Here is a 10,812-nt window from a genome sequence, read left to right as displayed (position 1 = left end):
ATGAAATATTGACATAATAATCATTAAGCTCTTGGCGAAGGTTCGAATTGCACTAACGATTCCAGATGTTCGGTGTCTTCCAACTTCTGGCAGGTTTATTTTATGTTTCTTATCTCCATACCCACAAGGGTGAAAAAGCAATGTAGCCATGGTAACATACATAGCATGTTTTATTATACACACTGCCTGTCTTTTATCCAGAACAATAACATTGCATTTGAGCGTGGTTGCTTTTTCACAATATTCTCAGTCTTTTGCGTTGTTCGCGGCAGTTAAAGCAATGTAAATGTAAATGAGTCTGCAGCCATAGCTGCGCTGCAAAGCTGATCGGAAAAAGGGAAAGGAAGTGTACATACATTTCCAGGCTTTACAGTTTAAATGGCACAAAATCACCTCAAGCTGCAGCGATCAGTCCAGGCATATGGTGAGCACTCAAACAATCAGCAGCTGTTGATCTCAATAAGCACTTGAACATGCACGAATTGGTGTGAATATGCCAAGTAACAGTTGGGCATGTGGGGATTCAAAACTGAGAGGGTGGAGAAAGCTGGGATGCCACGAAAGCTCAGGGAAAAGCCATCACGCGCAAAACTGGAGAATATATATTTTCATGAAATATCTTCAAATGTATATTTGCATGCCATTGCAAGCAATCGTACTCACTTTTTAGGAACTGACTGTTATGACCCTAGATCACATAAACTGCAGCCAGTGGAACTTTTTATATATGTGGCGCCCTCTAGAGGTGAAGCACTCTTATTAAGCATTAAGCGCTCTTAAATATGTTTCAAAGCCTTCATAACTTATTGGAAACTTATACGTGATCTATTTGGCATTGTTTTATTAAAGACTGTAGATGTTCCTCACCCAGTACCAAGTCTAGTAACTTTACATTTCATACTTTCCAGGTGTCATAATTTTTAAAAATGATGCTGAACAACAATAATCTTATGCTTTCAGCCTCTTCTCTTGCATGGATGATCAAATCTATAATATTTGCATTTTACTGTATGTATGTGAACAGGACATGTTTGGGATTCTATTTTTATATTATTTTCATAAAATCCTAGATTGCTAAAAGTAAATCTTTCTCTTCTTCTTTTGGATGCTCCCTTTAGGGGTCGCCACAGCAAATCTCCCTCCATCTCATCCCCAGCATCCTCTGTCACACTAATTTTCTCTGTAGCCTTTCTCTTTACCTCCTGTCTTACAGCTTCATCTTTAACATCATTTGTCCAATCGATCCACCATCCCTTTTTTGCACATGTCAAACCCTCTCAGGCTTGTCTCTCTCTAACTCTGTCTCCAAACTCCTCAACCTGAGCTGTCCCTCTGGCATGCTCATTTCTAATCCTGTCCCTCCTGGTAATTCCTTTCTTAGCATCTTCAATTCTACCACCAGCTCAGCCTCCTGTCTTTTTCTCAGTAGCACGTCTTCAAACCACACATCACAGCAGGTCTCACTGCCATCTTGCAAACTTTCCTTTTCACTCTTGCTGCTGTCCTTCTGTCACAAATCTTCCACCTGCTCCCTACTTTCACTGCATATCTCAATATCATCTGCAAGCATCACAGACACCACAGAGACTCCTCTGACCTGACCTCCTCTGCCAGACTGCCCATCACCACTGCAAACAAGAAGGGGCTCACACTTGATCCCTGATGTAATCTCACTCCCCCCCACCTTGAAGCCATTACTCCTACCTCACACCTCACCACTGTCTCGCTGTCCTCATACATGACGCTCTCTACACTTCTCCAACAACACAAAGCAAACATCACATCTGTAGTGCTCCTTCTCTACATGAAGTCATGTTGCTGCTTGCTTATCATCACCTTTTTTCTCAGCCTAGCTTCAACCAGGCTTTCCCATCTCTTCATGGTGTGGTTCATGAGCTTTATTCCTCTACAGCTCTGCACATCACCCTTGTTCTTGAAAATCAGTACCAGTAAACTTATTTTCTGTTCCTAAAGCATCGTATTGTGTTAAACAATCCTGGAGAGTTTGAAAAGAGGAGTGATGGAGCACATCTCTGGAGTGTAATGCTATATCTCTGTCTGATCAACAACACAGGGACATTTTTGACAGTATCGTACTAATTTAGTTTGTATATCATATGGATGCCGGGTACGAGCTGGATACTCATACATTTGACTCCTAACCTATCCCATCTATGCCTAGGCTGCTCTAATTCTGACTGCCTTAAATGTTATCACTGCTTTACCAAAATGAGATGAGTGTGGGTACCCAGCTTCAGCTTAAAACACAAAAGCTTCACAACACCACACTGGCTGTGGCGCAGTTGTTGGCTGAGATGCCAATGCGACGGCGGCACGTGAACATTTTGCGAAGCTCAGCTCGAAAGCGGTCGTGCAGCCAGGCGTAGAGGAAAGGGTTACAGCAGGATGAGCTCATTGCGCACAGATGGCAAAGCAGCTGAATGAGTAGAAAGTACTGCTTGTCGATCAGATCGATGTCAATGTCACGCAGGACATTGAACACGCTGATGGGCATCCAGCAGATGCCAAATGCCGCCACCACCAGGGAGACCAGACGGAAGGTCTTGCGTTTGCGAACGCGCTGAGCCTCTGCCTGGCTCTCTGTGTGGTGGCCGGGTATGACACAGTTCCGCAGTTTGACGGAGATGCACAGGTAAGAGATGCAGAGGGCCGACAGAGGCAGGACATAGGTGATGAAGAGAGTGCTGTAGGCGTAGGCCAGCCGCTCCCTCTCCTGGCCCATCCAGAACTCCTCGCAGATGGTGAAGCCTTCGTTTTTAAATTCCACGTGGTAGGTGTGAGCCACAGCCGGGGCCACCAGACAACAGGACAACAGCCAGATCCCAGACAGGAGGTAGGTGCACGCCAAGACCGAGATCCGCTTTTTCAAAGGGTGCACCGTCGCATAATATCTGCGGAGTCCATGAGTAAAAAGGAGCAAATGAAAGATGGATAGAAAATGATGGAAACAGTAATTGGCTGGGGCAAAGACGAACAACATTTACCAGTCAATATGAGCGACAGCAATCAGCGCACAAATTACCATATGCTGTTAAGGACCACGGATAATACAGGCTGAAAAATGGCAGCAGCACAACATCAATACTAAATTGGCAGTTACCAGAAAAGTAACATCATGTTTTAAGCTTCACAAATAATAAATCCAATTCAGCTCTGCCACTGCAACCAAGGTGAATGGATAAGACTAGATGTGTGTTGAGTTACTGAAACACACATCTAGTGTCCGACAGAGTTTCATTTAACCATAATGTCCTCATTCAGACAGACTTACATTTAGATAGCACTAAACTGATTAAATTAGTGCAGAATATTTAGACCAGTAGAGTAGCTTCAAATGTCTTTCCTTATTTTCTGTCATATGTGCAACAACAGCAGATGTTGATAATAAATAAACAAGCTCAAAGCTCAAGCTTTGGATCCCTCAGTTTTACACAGAGTTATATTGAATTTACTCTTGCTCTGTAAGACATTAGTGAGAGTACAGTCATCGTAGGCAGACAGCTCTGTCTGTGAGCGCAGAAGCCCCGCCCACCTGCCTTTCAAATCTGGTGTTTGAGAGCCAGATCAGAAGTTCCACAGTTGCATCTCGATGTAGTCGGTTTTTGTGTTAGCTGTAAAATCAATAAAGATTGTTTTTCTTCTTGATTGTGAACACGACCCAGTTTTGAGGGCAGATGACTCAAAATGAATACAGGTTGAAACAAGGTGCGGTAATTAAGGATTATTTTGAACTGTGAATCATGCAGAGCTGCTTTAGAGCATGATAGGTCTACTTTACAAAGCAGTGAAGTTGTACATCAATAGTAGGTGATGCACACTTTAGCTAAAACCAAATAATTTAAATGCATTTAGGAAGATACCACTGTGTTCTTTGTAAGTTCTTGTCATGAATGACCTTTACCTGTTTTGGATTTGGGGGTCTGCCTTTTTGCCACAGTGACCATCTGCTTGATTTAAAGGTTTTGGACTTTCACCCTTTTCTGGTGTTTTGGGTCCTCTGTCTTTTGAGCCATTATGCACATTCATGTCATGTTTGGATTTAAGAAGAAAAACAATCTTTGTTGGTTTTACAGATGACATAAAAACTCACCACATCAAGGTGAATTTGAATCTGAAGCTGGAAACTTGTCCACTAGGTCCTTCACACAGCAGCTAGACTGATGCGTGGCTTAGCATGGCAAGGTAAACACAAGTGCTACTGATAATAATCAGTTAGGGCGCCATGCTATTTAGTGTTTCGCAGTCATTCAAGCAAGTAGCAGGGGGTCCTGGACCATCAAAATGGTAATTACAATTACTGTTTATCCTGCCACTGCATGTCAAAACAGCGGCTGCTGAAAGGGTCTATTTTCTTTGAGTTAGTGAGTCATTGTTAGGTGTTGTGTGCAAAATGAATGCTATATTTAGCTTTGTTTTTGAGGGATAACTAAAGCTGGTTTACAAACGCTTCATGATGAAAACTTTTTTGTCCTTGTTTGTGCATTGTTTCTCACAGACACACAGCATGCTGCATGCCAACGAGATGCTGGAGGTTTACTTACAGAGTTTTTCCCACTGCGTTCTGACTCATTGTGACTTACCTGTCTACACCAATGGCAGTGAGGGTGAACACTGACACGTACACCGTCACTGGCTGTATGAGGTACACCAGGTAGCACATGAAGCGACCAAACACCCAACCGTGTGGGTTGAAGGCGTAGGCCAGCGTAAAGGGGACACACGTAGCACACATCAGCATGTCAGAGAAAGCCAGGTTTCCAATGAAAAAGTTGGTGACGTTGTGCATCTTGCGAGTGCGGCAGATGACATAGAGGAGCAGGTAGTTGCCAAAGATGCCCACCAGAGCCACGAGGGTGTAGCAGGGAATGATGAGCAGCTTGAAAGACTGCAGCAGCTCCACGCCCGCAAACTGGGGGCTGCGCTTGGAGGAGCTGTTCTGCAGCGCCACCTCAAACACCTGTCCGGAGTCGTTTCCATTTGCAGCTTGTGTCACACACGGAGGGGTGAGCTCAGCTGCCCACCCACTGCCCGAAACCTCCATCCTGAAAGGATGGTGTGAACCTACAGGGATGACATCATAAACAGAGTCAAGTACAGTTCAACATGCACAGTGAAATGTCAAATGTGGCCAAGGGAGACATGTGCAAACAAGAACAGGCAAAGTGATTGAGAACGCTTTTCCTTTTATTACAGGCCTGCAGACAGGCTGAGCAGCTTCATGAGCCTTTGTCCAATTATTTTTCTCGTCCTTGTAGTAAATGATTTTTTTCCTCCTGTGTAGCTACAAAAAACAAAAAACCCCACTATGCTGAAAGCGAATTCCTTTTATTAGACTACGGTGACACCTCACTGACTAACTATATGCAGAAACCAAAATAAACCCGGGTTATTACTTCAGTGTAACTCAGACGAGTAGGCTCTCATGGAGCCACATGCCTTTCAGTCATTTCAACAAAACTTCCATGCAAACACTGAATATCAAAGCAAATGCTGCTGTGTGACTCACGCCATTATCTCCCCATGCACCATGTATGTGCAGTGTTTATGTGGTCAGCACAGGAGGTGTTGGTCCCTGTTAAATCAGTTCACTTCAGCATACATATTACTCAAGTTAGGGAATTTAAATGATTCATGCCAACAAAACCGCAGGATAATATAAGCACTATAATAAACTCACCCAGCAAGGACACATTTGGCCAAGACTGTGTGTGAATTTTATGTTGATGAAGGAAAAACCAGCAGTGGAGCCTGAATATTTGAACTGCCAAGAAATATTACAGGGGAAAAAATGGCCAGAAGGTCCAGTGTAAGGACGGCAGTCAATCACAATATCTCAAGTAACCAGTACAGAACCCCTCACTGTTGAGTCTCTAAGAAAAATAGGCAAGATTTAAATTTTGGGTTGGTCTTTCTCGATTTTAGAGAATTTGCCCGATATTTTTGCCTTTGTGGTTGCTTTTGTGATGCTTAGTTAATTGTTTATATATCTGAACACCATAGATTGCAGCAATTTATGTGCTGAAGTCACGCCACACTGTGAACAGTGGACAGAGAAAACTAACATATGAGTCGAACAGTGAATCACGCTGTTCATCAATGGACGAGAGTGAGAGTAAATGAATGTAACACGTTTGTCCAGAGGAAAAATGTAACAGGAAAAATAGGTCAAAGATTTTTGGCACACAGCTCATTTCCTGCGCCAAAAAGACCCGATATTTCTTTTTTATTAGTTTGTTTTAACACTCCCGTATTCCTTGTGCCAAGAAAAAAAGGAGAGAGAATAATAATAACGCGCGCTGGTACCAGTAGCGTGATCTCATACATTTTAAAGAACATATCACCATTTAAAGGCATTGGAAATATTTACAGTATCTGGAGACTCGCAGACAGGGTCAGCTCTGGAATACCTCGACGCAGATAAAGCGAGTGGACTGACAGCTATAAAACTGTCGGACATACCGATGACAAACCGCGAGCAATTAAAAATCCTCTAAATAACTTTCAAATGTCTCCAAGGAGAAAAAGCACGTTGCATCCCGTCTGGATCATTTCCGCTCTTCTCATACTCGACGTGCTGACTTTAGGTGCAGTTAGACTTTGTCAATTTAAATTTGCACAACATTACAAGCCAAAGAAGCACACCTACCGTCTGCAGATGTCTCAGTGTTCCAGCGCACGGAATATCCAGCTCGGAGCTTCTGTGCGTCTGTGGAGAGATGCGCGCTTCTCACACAAATCCACGCTTATAGGTTTACGGACACCAAACACAGCCATGCATCCCGAGCCCTTCATTAACGTGCACTGTAACAACTTTAGTTATTTTAATTAATCAAGTGTGTGTGAGTGTGGGTGTGTGTGGCCAGGCGATCAACAGGTGCAGTCCGGCTGACTGGGGGAGGAAGTCTCGCTTTTATATCTGCCCCAAACTTGAGTGACAGCCGTGATGACTGGAAGGAGTTTCCGACGTGTCTCCTTGGGAGATGGTGTAGCCTGAAAAGCCTGACTAGAAACCCTGCAGACAACACCTGATTTCAACCTCAAGGACAGTTTCAGGAGGTTAAAGAGACTTTACAGCTCCATCCCTGCATGTTCTTCTGCTCTTGTAGTTTCAAGTTGCTGTAGCAGATTCTGTAGCAAACATTCTCCACGGTATTTGTTGATCATTTCTATTAATGGATAATTTTAAAAATGAATAACGGTTTTATTTCTACACAGTCTGTAGCATTTTAATCATGAGTGATTTATGCCCACGCCAAGACGGCTCAATATTCTGTGGCATAAGAGAAAGTTACTGCTGTTATGGCGCTTGTGCTTGAACTATCCTCCTTTGTTATAAATATTTGTAAAAGGAACAGAGGGGCAGACTGATAAAGAGGTGACGTAATATGATGTCTCAGTTTTGCGTGGCCCTTGTGTGGAGAACAATCAGAGGTGGAGGCTCTGCAAGCACGACGTTTGATTTGTGCAAACTCACTCTCAGGGGCAGAGGCGAAACGATCCGAGCTTTTTTGTTGTCATTAGCAAATTGATTGTGAATCAACAACCTGAAGTCAGGTGATCAGGGGGATCCTGGTGTGACGTTCACGGCGGATGCTGTGCTCAGTGTGTCTGGGGTTTCAAACCGTCCATTTAAAGCTCGAGAGTTTCGAGTGAGTGCGATCAATTCAGGTTAACTCTCCTCACTTTTCATCCTGCATGGAAAAAAATCACCATGCAGTTCCCACTCGGCCACCTGTGAGTAGCATCTGCAAAGTCAGAGTTAAGCTAGGATTTATCCTTGAGGGTCCTCAAAAGAGTCAAAACACAGTACTGAACACCGGTATCAGAGGAAATACTCTCACCGGCCACTTCAGTTTTGACTTCAGCACTGCTTCAATTCTTGGTGGCATGGATTCAACAAGATGCTGGAAAGTGGAAACAATCTTCACAGATTTGAAATAGTCAGCATCAGCACTCAGGCAGGCTGTGGCATTTAAACAATCCTCATTTGCTACAAAAGGGGCCCAAAGTGTGCCAAGAAAGCAGCAGCCTGAACTGTTGGTCAAGTCATTAACTGGCAAAGCACCACTGTAGGAAAATAACAAGTTGTTTTTTGGCCTTTAAAACTAAGTACCACTTTAGGAAACTATATAGGGCAGCTTTTTTTTTTTTTTTTTTTTTTGATTAGGGATATGAAAATACTATAAGCTAAAGGAGAATATTGCAGCCGCCTTTGCCATCGTTTAACGATAACTGAGACTTTCAGAGCTGTTCAGAATAAACACTGCTTTAGTTTGATCATGTCAGATTCTGACACTTGTCTGGATTTATTAAAAGGCTTTACTGCGTCTTTTCATTTAATCAATACTGAACAGATGCTGGTTAGTCAAGCGCTATAGAGTGCACCATCCCAGAAGATTGTTTCTTGTGAGAGAAGAACAACTAAACATCCATTAGTGCATGGATTTTTTTCTTTCTTTTGTTTTTTGTCACATACTAAATCTTGCTGATGAGTGACGAACACGTGATCTTTTTTTGCACTTGCAGGAACGAGCGGCATTAGAATCTGTTAGAACCGGCCACCACCGGTGTGTAGAAAACAAAACTTCAGACCCTGAGCAATGAATAAGAAGAAGGTATGATGAGTCACTGTGGCGTGTTTCTCCCACCTGCAGAACTATCAAATACTACAACCTTCAAATCCTGTGAACTATTGCTAGGACATTTGAAATGGAATTGCAGTTTGCATCCACTCATCATGGGCATGAATGTGATGGTAATTTGGGGCTTTTAAGGATTTCTGTTTGTCTAACGGGGTGGCTGTAGCTCAGGTGGCAGAGCAGGTCAGCCACTAATCAGAAGGTCGGTGGTTCGATCCCAGGCTGCCTCCTGGCTGCATGCCAAATATCCTTGGGCAAGATACTAACCCCATGTTTGCCTACTGGTGGTGGTCAGAGGGCCTGGTGGCGCCAGTGTTCGGCAGCCTCGCCTCTGTCAGTGCGCCCCAGGGCACCTGTGGCTACATTGCAGCTTGCCATTGCCAGTGTGTGAATGGGTGAATGACTGAAAGTAAAGCGCTTTGGGGTCCTTAGGGACTGAGTAAAGCGCTATACAAATGCAGGTCATTTACCATTTTTCCAGGTTGGAATGATTGTTCAGCATACATCTTTAATGAATTTATTTTGGATTTTTAATTTTGACCCTGTGCGGGTCAAAAGTTTACATACAGGCTCAAACTTATACATACATCCAAACTAACATGTAGTTAAATGTCTCTTGGCGAGTTGCACCTCGCCCAGGCATTTTTGGAAGTCAACAAAATTCTAGCATAATTCTGGCTTGTTGGCAGAATTAATAGAGTCCATGTAAACTGGCTGGTTTCCTGGCACAGACCTGGCTTTTAAGTATAGTCCACAAATCTTCAGTAGAGTCGAGGTTTGGGCTTTGGAAAGGCAATTCCAGACACTTAATGGTCTTAATGGGTTTTACAAACAACTGCAGCTTCCCAGATCCTCAGTTTAAACAATTGCACTTAACTGCAGTATATTCAGATTTGACACCATTTGGCCAAGGTTTGGGAAAAAAAACCAAACTGTCACCCTGAAATAAGAAGAAATTGGTTAGGATGTTCAGGAACACCCGGGAACCACCAAGGCTCAAGCCAGCCATTAACTGGAAACTGCTGGAACACCGATGTCACCTTCCACAGTGAAGTGAGATAAAGCACGCTAAAATAACGTTTCTGGAATAGCTCAACCCTTTTCAGAATTTGTGGACTATGCTTAAAGGCTTATATTAAACAATACAATTTCACAAATACCAGCTCTAAACTTAATTAATACTAAACTTTGAAAGACAATGTTAGCATCTGGCACCTGGCAGCTTTCATCTTAGATGAATCTAGTTCATAGGCAGTGGTTTTTGTCTGTGAATTAAGGTGATCTGACCTCAATGAGTTTCAGTTGTCTAATGCAAGCAGGCTGCATGATGAGGTTTTTTTACTGATAGACTCACTGATGCAGACACAATGAGGCTTTTACAGATCAGGTCACAGCTAAACAGTAACACATGAGTCGGTTCTCAGTGATCATGTTTTTTAATTTACTCCAGCCCGTTGAGTGTTTTAGAGCGACACTGTTAAAATATTTCTGATAACCCGCTAAAAACCTCCAGTTCACCTTTACAAATATCATCGGCTGAGATTTCCTCATTTTTAAAAGCACCCAAATTAGATAATAATAAATATATGATGAACTGAAGAATACCAAAATTGAAAAGAAGCAAAAAGAGCAGGAAGGAAAACTAGAACAAGATGCATGAGAAAACTAAACTTAAAAAAACCCCAAAGTAGCAAACTATAACTAACCTCCTGTACATGAAAGCAGAGACACAGGAACACGAGCACAGAAGGCACAAAAAAATGAAGATGCTGGAAGCACAAAGAACACAACAAAACGAGCAAAACAACAGGACCATGTCCAAAGTCCTCGGTTAAATACTATTATTTGGACACTGGAGGTGTTAACAAATGCTTTTTCAGATAAACGATGAGGCTGTAATTAGTAGTTACGCACTAATATGCATTAGTATGCACAGCAATTGAGTTTCAAACAACTCCTCGAACAAATTGGCAAAATCAGGAGATTTTCACATTCAGGAGTTGGACCTTTTTTTTTTATCACCAACATTTTTGACTCTTTAGAGTCACCTGTCTTTAAACAGGCCATACCCCCATCATTACCTCTAAAAAAAAAAATGATGTCAACTAATGCCAAGAGTTTAAATGCTCACAATCTGCAGTTCGTGGCTGTA

At 42.7% G+C, this 10,812-nt stretch overlaps 1 protein-coding gene across 1 annotated transcript; it reads right to left on the bottom strand.

Annotated features, from left to right (window-relative positions):
* Positions 1-42: 42 nt before the first annotated feature.
* Positions 43-6,859, bottom strand: prlhr2a (prolactin releasing hormone receptor 2a). Its single transcript, XM_031726948.2, has 3 exons — positions 6,668-6,859; positions 4,602-5,082; positions 43-2,912 (listed from the first exon to the last, which is right to left on the bottom strand). The coding sequence occupies exons 2-3, from the start codon at positions 5,060-5,062 to the stop codon at positions 2,276-2,278; spliced, it is 1,098 nt and encodes a 365-aa protein (XP_031582808.1). The 5' UTR covers positions 5,063-5,082; positions 6,668-6,859; the 3' UTR covers positions 43-2,275.
* Positions 6,860-10,812: the final 3,953 nt, after the last annotated feature.

The sequence above is a fragment of the Oreochromis aureus genome, linkage group 12 (genome assembly GCF_013358895.1).
Source record: "Oreochromis aureus strain Israel breed Guangdong linkage group 12, ZZ_aureus, whole genome shotgun sequence".
Taxonomy (NCBI): Eukaryota; Metazoa; Chordata; class Actinopteri; order Cichliformes; family Cichlidae; genus Oreochromis; species Oreochromis aureus.
The sequence above is the reverse complement of the archived record's forward strand: the minus strand, read 5'-3'. Positions and strand labels throughout refer to the sequence as shown.

Coding starts and splice junctions, on each gene's coding strand:
- prlhr2a (XM_031726948.2), bottom strand. CDS start 5,062: ATGGAGGTTTCGGGCAGTGGGTGGGCAGCTGAGCTCACCCCTCCGTGT. Junction 2,913..4,601: donor ACTGCCATTGGTGTAGACAG/GTAAGTCACAAT, acceptor TGGACTCCGCAG/ATATTATGCGACGGTGCACC.